Source organism: Lactuca sativa, chromosome 4, assembly GCF_002870075.4.
Source record: "Lactuca sativa cultivar Salinas chromosome 4, Lsat_Salinas_v11, whole genome shotgun sequence".
In the NCBI taxonomy this organism is placed as follows: Eukaryota; Viridiplantae; Streptophyta; class Magnoliopsida; order Asterales; family Asteraceae; genus Lactuca; species Lactuca sativa.
In genome coordinates this window covers 200,101,737-200,112,105 of record NC_056626.2, presented here as the reverse complement: position 1 = coordinate 200,112,105, position 10,369 = coordinate 200,101,737, and the positions used below count along the sequence as shown (strand labels likewise).

At 38.6% G+C, this 10,369-nt stretch overlaps 1 protein-coding gene across 1 annotated transcript; it reads left to right on the top strand.

The window, feature by feature from the left end:
• Positions 1-8,493: 8,493 nt before the first annotated feature.
• Positions 8,494-10,154, top strand: LOC111877732 (geranylgeranyl diphosphate reductase, chloroplastic). Its single transcript, XM_023874240.3, has one exon. It carries the CDS (start codon positions 8,666-8,668, stop codon positions 10,070-10,072), a length of 1,407 nt encoding a protein of 468 aa, XP_023730008.1. The 5' UTR covers positions 8,494-8,665; the 3' UTR covers positions 10,073-10,154.
• The last annotated feature ends 215 nt before the right edge of the window (positions 10,155-10,369 follow it).

Below are 10,369 nucleotides of genomic sequence, written 5' to 3'. Positions count from 1 at the left end.
TGCGATCAAGATCCATTCCTTGTGATTAGATTCTTCTTGCTCTTTCACCAAGCTTCCTTTCTTTTCACCGATCCTGCAAAACATTCAAATGCAATCTTATCACATTAAGAATCAATGAATAGGAACTTAATTGAGTTAGATAGTGGATTTTACCTGAAGCGCAGCCATACTCTTTGACTCTCCCATCTTTTGGACTCTTCAGGCTCTTTTGGACGACTTGTATCCAAAGCCCTTTCTTTTGGCAGCAAACACAGGTCGGTTCTCCTAGAACGTCCTCGGAAGTACGGTCGGTTGACTTTCCCAACAAATACGCTCCATTGCTTCGCCAAATCATTTCTGATTCGGCAGCAATGAGCATGTAAGTTAGGTCAATGAGGTTGTCGTCATGATTCATCATATAATACTTTCTTTTGAACTCATTATATGATTCTGGAAGTGACTGCAAAACCCAATTCACAGCCAACTCATTCGGGAATGACACACCCAACATTATCAACCTATCAATGTGTGATTTCATTCCTAGAACGTGGGCACACACGGGTTTACCATCTTCATGTTTCATTTCCAATAGGGCTTTAGTGATGTTGAACCTTTCAATTCTTCGATCTTGTGGGTTAGGGAGAACAATTGGAGGAGGTGGGGGAAGTGAAGCATGATTTCTTGTTCCTCGATCGAATTGTGGAATACCATCTTCATGTGGAATGCTTGTTCCACGGGATTTGAGAAGACCATAGTTGTCGAACTTTGACATCTACAAAACGGGAGAAAAACGAATTCAAGTTAGTTGATAGATTGAGTCCTTAGTAAATCACCCAAATGAGATACTAAGGCTAGGACCCATCACAATATTCTACAACTCGGGAGAGGGATGCCGTAACCCTAATTGCAGAATATTTGAAGGTAAGTGAATGACGATTCACTGATTTCCACCACGAAAAACGAAAAAGAAATTTAAGTTTTAAATCTATGAAAACTCCTAGATCCTTTGAGATTCATTGAACTTTCAATGGCATGTTTAAATCTCGATATGCCCCTCTTGTTTGTGACTGGGATGCCGAGGATCACAAAGCGGGTGTGAATAACCATGCAAACTTACATGGTGCCCTCACATGTTACAATAACCTATTTGATGTGCCGGTAAACCACACACGCTCCACCGAACTATGACAAACATTGAGTCACCCTTTGCTACCTTTGCTTAGAACTAATTAGTGTGCCCGTAAACCACACACGCTCTACTAACGTCTTCGCAAGGGCACAAAGTTTAATTTCATGGAATTGCATCAATTCACTTTTGCCTAAGTAACTAAGATTGGGAATTTTATGAAAACATTTAGTTACTTTTATATTTCATTATACTTATAATGGAAGGTTTCGTCCTATCCTACCCGTTCGGCTAACGACCCTTCACTAGTCAAGAGTGCGGTGGGTAAGAGTGGATACCCATTCAATCGCCATTTTATAGGCAATCTCCTTAAACACCCCTTATAGACTAGCTTCGTGAATGAGGCCTACTAACGGTAAGACTGACTTTTACTCATACATATATATAATGTTAGACTTTTAATGTTATATATAGTATAGGGTGTATTTTATACTTTCAAAATACTAGGTGGTCTAATTTAACAATTATACTTTTAATTCAATTAAATTGTAAACCTAAACTTTTATGGATTTATTAAACTTCTTTTAATTATACACCTTAATTAATTAACAAAACCATAATGGTGTGATTTGAACTTTTTCAAAACTACACGAGAGTTTTAGAATTTAACATTCCTAATTAAACTTTTAATCGACTTTTAAATTCGAAAACATGAGGGCAAGTTTTGAAACCTTTTTTTCAAAACATTAGGGTTTCAACTATTTAAATTTCAAAACTACAATACTATTGGGTTCAAATTTAAACTATAAAACCTAAAGGGCAAAATATGAAACTTTTCATAACAACAAGGATCAAATAACAAATAATCTTAACTAACATTTAATTACATAATTATCCATATTTGATTTGTTTAATGATTTCTTGCAAAACAATTTATCAATTTACTCAAAATAATTAATCAATTATCTTATAAGGAAACAATTATCTTATTAATTGATAAATATCTTCAATTAGATCAAAAATATAGTCAAATATATCATATAATCGGATTAATATTGATCTAACATGATAAGGTAACTATCCCAATGCAAAAACAGCAAGAAATCCCGAGATAAGCTCTATTTGACGAGTTGACTCGTCGAGTCAAGCCTGGACTCGTCGAGTCAAGCCTGGACTCGTCGAGTCACGTTGGACTCGGCGAGTTCAACTATGGACTCGGCGAGTCCAACCTCCAAAACACCAAAAAACAAATTTTTTAGATATACAATGCATCAATACAATTGAAACCAGGCTAGGCTCTGATACCACTGATGGGTTTTGGTCATAAGACATCCTATGTGCTCATACAAACCCTAAAGCTTGGATCTAGGTTTCTCTATTGTACATACTTTGAATCCAAGACTATGAACCCTAATTCTAGCATATGGAAATCAGAATTCACATGTAAATAGGTTTAAGAACATACCTTGATTGTTATATAGCAATAACAATCCAATTCCTCCTTGAATTGACCTTGGAAAGCTGAGAGTCACAAGTGTCACTCCTCTAATGGCTTACAAACACCAAGAGCAAGTGGAGAAGGTATATAGAGAGAGGAGGGAGGTTAGAATTCGTCCTTAGGACCTCTTGGGAAGGGTTAGACGAATTCCTAAGCCCTAGGGGGTTTATATAGGTGTAAAGATAGAGTTTCAGTCATTATCCTTATCTAGTTGCTTATCCACCAAGCAACCCATAAGATAATCCTTGAATCCTTATCATAGTCGAATTCTAAGTGATTATCACTTCAAATTCGTCCACCATATATATAAGATAATCCTTACCTTATTTTGTAACTATCACATAATTACAATTCAGCCCCTCTAGTTTAATTAATTACACTTCATCACAAAATTAATTCTTAATTAATTATTGACCAATATTAATTAAACAAATATGATTTCTCTTTTAATATATTATTCTTATAACATATTAATAAATCATAATAACCTCTCTCTCTTTATTTATTTCTCCAATCAAGTTGTTTGGTGAAGGCAACCCAAAAGGACCATGCACCATCGGGTCAAGTACATACCAAAATAGTTATGGACTTAGACACTAATCCAACATCAAATCCATTATCCTCCAAAAACATATCTTCAAAGCGAGTGTGTGTACAAACAAGCCGATGCCTTCACGCAATCCTAAGAAGTACCTGAAACACATACCTATAACACGGTAAGCACGAAGCTTAGTAAGTTCCCCAAAATACCACACACATCACATTAGCCACTCGAGGCTAACTCAATACGACCCTCTGGTCAACGTGTTCCAATGGAGACCCTCCGGTCCCACAACTCGGGAGGACCCTCCGGCCGTAACTCAATAAGTTCATAACAATAAAGAATAAACCACAAGGGCAAAATGCAGAGTATCACAATACATAGATAAGCACAAAAGACATCGCAGTCACACAAAGATACCACTCATGGTAAGTATAGTGAGAAGACTCACCTCGCAAGAAATCGGCAAATCTCGAACTCAAATCACTGGTCTAGCCTCCGCCTAACACACATGACAATTATCCCTAATTAATCATGGCTCTAAATAAGCTAATCTAACCCTTATACAAACTCACATAAGGGTAAAAGACCATTTTACCCCTCAATGGCCTTAATAGTCCACAAGTTGACCAAACCTTAAAAGTCAACCAAAAGTCAACGGAAGAGAGTACGCTGCGCGTACCAGCTTACTACGTTGGGCGTACTCTACCGACATGCATGCATCGGGGATGCTCGACCCCTATGTTGCGCGTACTGGGATTACGCCTAGCGTACATCCCATTTTTGCTCTTCTCACTCACTTGATCTTAATCAGTTAAGACCTTGGCTCATGTCACAAATCTGGACTCCCTAATAGCTCTTATTCCATAAAGTCAGCGACTTTAAGCCTTTGCATGGATGGAATGGTCACAAGCACACAAAACACTCACTCTCTTATCTCAAAAGCCTATATCTTATGCATGGCTTGATTCCAACACCCAGGATTGGATTTTTATGACACTACACCACTAAATACACTCAAAGGGGTTGATCATAGTCTCTAGAGTTTAATATCACATTAAGTCTCTAACTTTTGGGACAAAACCCTAAAATGCTCTACTAAAATGCACAAATCATAAGACTGAGAAAGCTTTGAGATTTATACCTTAAAATGAAGCTCCACACTCAGATAAGCTTAGATCCAAAGCCTAGAATCCTACTCCTTATTCTTTAAGGCTCTTTCTTCACTCCAAAGAAACACAAGAATACTCCCAAGGCTCTCAAATGCACTCACAAGCACTAAGAACGAAAACTAGGGTTTATGAGGGTTTGTGTCTGGCAATGGTGGCCAGGAATGAGGCCATCATAACCTTTATATAGGGGACTCACCTTAAATTAGGGTTTTCACTCTAGGCCTAGTACGCCCAGTGTACCCTCTGGTACGCCCAACGTACTAGGTGGCTTCCACGTCAAATGCACGCATATGAGTACGCTGAGTGTACACTCTAGTACACCCCACATACTCATTCGCCACCTTTTCTCTTATAGGGACTAAAATGAACAAGTACTTAAAAGACCAAGGGTTACAAGGTATACCTAGGCTTGGGATGTTACAATAGAGCTTCCTGATTCTAGGGTTTCCACATAACTTGATAACTAGGGTTAGTGTTCCACACTTAACCCTTAAGGGATTAATCCATTAAGTTAAATATTGCATTAAGTTAATTGTAGAAAGTATTATTTTAAGTTTAATTTATAGTTTTAACATGGGTCCCGACCAACTCCAAAAACTAGGGTTTCATGACATTAGGGTTTTCTAAACCCTAATTAGGATTTCCAACTCCTAAAGTTAGATAATTAGCTAATTAAATATATATATATATATATATATATATATATATATATATATAATAAATTGGGCACCACCCACTGCCACCTCAGGTAGTGGTGGCCGGCGAAGGTCCGTGGAGGCAGCCACCACCTCACGACAGTAGTGGTGGTGGTTTCGAGTTAGAATATGACCAAATAAGCTTCTACTACATCAACCATACAGAACCACTCATATATATAATAATACACAACCACCTAACACGGTGGCCTGTGGTGGCAAAAAACAGTAGTGAGGCGGTAGCTACCATGGTCGGTTGCCATGGTGGGTTTCTTCTTCGTTTTCTATCCATACTTCACCATCACGCAAACAGAAAAACAGCACCCACACACATAAATGTGAAATTACATACAAACACAGCCACCCTTGTGGTGGCAGGTGGTTGTCGGAGAAACGATAGAAAATAGGCCTCTGCTCGGAGCGGCGGTGACGACGACAGGATGTTGTGAAGCAACAGAGGTAATTGAAGAGGAATGGAAGGTTGCGCCTTTACCGGCAGAAAGCAGCAGCAACCACGAATCTTTGTTCTTCCGACCTCCGCTATGTACATGTTGTCGTCTATGTCTTTGTCGATGACAAGGGCAGTAGTGGTCGCTTGGCAGTTATAGCAACAATGAGGATGTCAATAGTTGGAGATAGGAGGGATAAGGTGGCGGCGATCTTAAAGCTAGGGTTAGGGTTTTAAGGGTAGTGTACCGGTGATTAGAAAGAGGGTGGATGGGAACGTGTTTTAAGTCCTGTCTCCAATTCAAACTTCAATGCATTTGTACAAGATTGGTCCCTGCCTCCACAAATCCTTTTCAATTTAAATCCAATAATTACCGAACAACCCTTGCTCATGAATTTCCTTACATTTTAAGTCCTAATGTTACAATATAGACCCAAAATTCTTGAAAATATATCATTTAACTCCTTATGGCTAACACATATAAATTATTACGAATTTACGGCTAAAATAAAATAATGTATAAAATACATCTCAGGGTTTTTTAGGGCTTATTATTTATTTATTTACTTATTTTATTTTATTTTAAACAGAACGTTACACTACATTTATTAGAATTGAATACAATATCTAGTTTTGTATTATTAAGGAACAAATCGTGGAGTCTAAGAAGAGAAATTGCTAAACTGAAAGCTTGGAGTCACAACAGCAGTGGTGATGGACTCCGGCGAGGGTAAGAGAGTCGACAACGTTACTGTGAAAGAGAACGAAACAACACTGGTGGTGCTTCACCGGAAGGGTTGCCGGTCGTGATACTTTGTGGAATGGCGACAAGATCAAAGGAAGTAGGAGGTAGTCTGAGATGAAGGATTGTGAGGGTGTTGGGCTTACACACAAAGAGAGAGAGAGAGAGAGAGAGAGAGAGAGAGAGAGAGAGATAGAGAGGTGGAAAACTTTATATATATATATATCATAATTACATTTCCTTTTATCTTTTTTTTAAATAAAAAAAGGGTTATTGAGATAACAACACATGAAAGTTTTACGTTTGGTTTTAAATGACCATTTAGCTTTCTTTTGTACCTGTCAAACCATTAAACTCGAACATTACCGGTCTAAAACACCATTTTTCTTAAAATTATCAGGTTTTCAGGTTACATTTGCTTATGTGTACATTGACTTCTTATAATTAATGGTTTCCATAGCCACGTGGATGCACACGTGGAGTTTGACATTGAAGAACCATCATCAATCTCACCACCAACACCACCACCTTCTGTTTCCTCCCACTACCACTGGCACCATCCATCCAATGCAGAACTATTTATAAATAGTCATTAAATTTCTAAATTCAATATATTAGTTACTTAAATAAATTTGAGAAAAAAGGTAAAATGGTAGCACGATGTCAGTAAATCCACCGTTAAACCTTAAACATTGATCGTCAACAAAACTCTTCCTCCTCTCACCTGCAAATGCTAAAGCTTTTTCCCTGGCGGCGACACGACCCCCACAACCAAAACCTACCACCAATCCTCTTTATATATTCTGTCATCTAACAAAATCTCATTTTGAAGACGACCCACCTTTTTCCCCAATCCTCAAAACTATAAACCCCCGAAATCAGAACAACAAGAAGCTCAAAGGAAATGCATCGAACAAGAAACCCTGGAACGAATTTCCTATAAAATCAAATTTACCCTTTGAATTTAGGTACTCGTACTCCAAGACCAACCCTTCTGTCAAACCCATTAGGTATCGAGAAACCCCAAAATTCTCTTATTTTGGACCGGGTCAACTTGAACGGGCATGGAATGGCACAGTGGCTCCGTTGCAGTAGGTTATTGACATCGCCAAGGTAGAAGAAGAGAGAAATGTTGTTCTTGGAATCCATTATCGGTGGAAGAAGTATCTAAACTGGTTGGACAATATCGACACAATGATTCCTCTTGCCAAATCAATTTGGTTATAAATTACATCTTTACTACTAAATTGTTGTAAATTGATTATGCTTCCGTGTAGAAAATCAATTTAATCATATTAAATTGACATTTATGATGTGTTAGTGAAGGGTGGGGTTACTCACAACATGTTCGATGGCATCCGTGGCCAAACCTTGAGAAGTACATGCCCTTTCATCTTGATTTTTCATTGGATGCATGGTGACGGTGGTAGTGGGAGGAAGCAGAAGGTGGTGGTGAGATAGATTATGGTTCTTCAATGTCAAAGTCCACGTAAACATCCACGTGGCTATTGAAACCTTTGACTATAAGAAGTCAATGTACACATCAACAAATGTAAACTGAAAACCTTATAATTTTAAGCGAAACTGTGTTTTAGACAGGTAATTTTTGAGTTTAACAGTTTAACAGGTACAAAAGAAAAATTAAATGGTCAGTTAAAACCAAACGTAAAACTTTCATGTGCTGTTATGTCAATAACCCTAACAAAAAACTTCATATAGGGTATATGTTTTTTGAAATGATGGAAATGTCTTTCTATTAACGGTCAAAAGATGACATTGTGAGCTAAAATGACTATTTGTTAAAATTTTTGAAACCACATAGACCATTAGTGATATTTTTTGAACTTAGAGACTAAATTTTAGATTTCTGGATACCACATGTACAATTTATGAAGTTTTGTTTTTTTACACGTTATAAAAACAATAGAGTTTTCTTTTGAAATATGTTTTTATAGAGCCTACAAATTAAAAAAAAAAAAAAAGTATATCTTTATATATATTTAATTTTTTATAATAGTTAAAGTCATATAATTATATTTAATGTAACTTCCAAACATTATATATTGAAATACATTATATATTGAAAATTGATTCGTAGATTATAATATATATTCTAAAAAGACGTTATATGTACAAACTATATAATTTTTATATAATTTTTAGAATATAAATAATTATAAGGCAAAAAGTTGTCCTTGAGAATGATATTTTATTTATGATATGATAGGCTACCATCCACAATGTCCTGTGGAAACTGTTTCTTCATTAAGGTAAACATAAAACAGGAGATTAATAATTTTTAGTTAAAAATTGCAGAGACAATGAAAATGGGATGTTATTATTTCAATAAATTTGTTAGTATAAAGGTAACCCCTATCATCCTATAGGTATTAACCACACATCCCCATCATACCTTTAAGACAAACTATTCAAACTAGCCAAAGTCCATCTCCCCCGAATCAGAATGGCCTCTTTTGCATTCAAGTCTTTCGTCGGCCTCCGACCATCTTTGCCGGAAAAACACCACCATCACTCACTCACCACTCTACCTAAATCCATTGCACCAAGCCAAGCTCACTACCGCCGTCTCAATGTCGTCGCCGCCAAAACCAGCCCAAAAATCACTGGACGAAACCTTCGAGTCGCAGTCGTTGGCGGTGGTCCTGCCGGTGGAGCAGCTGCCGAAACTCTAGCCAAAGGCGGAATAGAGACGTTCTTGATCGAGCGCAAACTGGACAATGCCAAGCCCTGTGGTGGTGCAATTCCACTTTGCATGGTCGGAGAGTTTGACTTGCCGTTGGATATCATTGACCGCCGTGTCACCAAGATGAAGATAATCTCCCCGTCCAACATTGCCGTCAACGTCGGTCAAACCCTTAAGCCCCATGAGTATTTCGGCATGGTCCGCCGGGAAGTCCTCGATGCATACCTTCGTGACCGCGCTGCTGCCTCCGGTGCCACCATCATCAACGGATTTTTTGTCAAAATAGACAAACCCCAAGAGAAAAAAGCACCTTACGTCCTCTATTACAACGCCTACAACGGAAAAAGAGGATCAGCCGGAGAAAGGATGAGTATTGAAGTGGACGCAATAATCGGCGCTGACGGAGCAAATTCCCGTGTCGCAAAATCCATTGAGGCCGGTGATTACGAGTATGCAATAGCGTTCCAAGAACAAGTCAAGATCCCAGAAGACCAAATGCATTACTACGAGGACCTTGCTGAGGTATACGTCGGCAAGGACGTGTCACCAGACTTCTATGGATGGGTGTTTCCGAAATGCGACCACGTAGCTGTCGGAACAGGAACAGTCACACACAAACCCGACATCAAAAAATTCCAACTCGCCACGCGCCTCCGTGCGCATGACAAAATTCGTGGCGGAAAGACCATACGGGTGGAAGCTCACCCCGTACCTCAACACCCTCGACCGAGGAGAGTGGTGGAGAGGGTAGCCCTGGTAGGAGATGCGGCGGGGTATGTGACGAAATGCTCCGGTGAAGGTATATATTTTGCGGCGAAGAGTGGGCGGATGTGTGCGGAGGCGATAGTGGAGGGATCAGAGAACGGTAGGAGGATGGTGGATGAGGGTGATCTGAGGAGTTATCTGAAGAAATGGGATAAAACATATTGGCCGACGTATAAGGTGCTGGATGTGTTGCAGAAGGTGTTTTACAGGTCAAATCCGGCGAAGGAGGCGTTTGTGGAGATGTGTAGCAATGAGTATGTTCAAAAGATGACTTTCGACAGTTATTTGTACAAGAAGGTGGCGCCGGGGAATCCATTGGAGGTCTTGAAGCTCGCCGTGAACACGATTGGGAGTCTCGTTAGGGCCCATGCGCTTAACAATGAGATGGTTAAGATATATTAAGTTATTACTAATAATATTCATGATATCAAGTTATCATTATCAATGTAATAATAAATTTGATATTTGTTTATGTTTCGCTTTAGAGATTTCCTATCGAGTAAAATAGAATATTTTTATTATTAATTTAAGTACATAAGGCTGCCGAAGTGTTTAGTTTAAGATTGAAGAAAATGTCATGTCACTATTTACCCATTATACAACTAGAAATGGTATTGAATTGAGAGAGAGAGAGAGTAGAGAGAGAGAAAGAAGCATCTTCATCCGTCTTCACAAGATGCCACAGCCAAAACCACCGGG

Coding starts and splice junctions, on each gene's coding strand:
- LOC111877732 (XM_023874240.3), top strand. CDS start 8,666: ATGGCCTCTTTTGCATTCAAGTCTTTCGTCGGCCTCCGACCATCTTTG.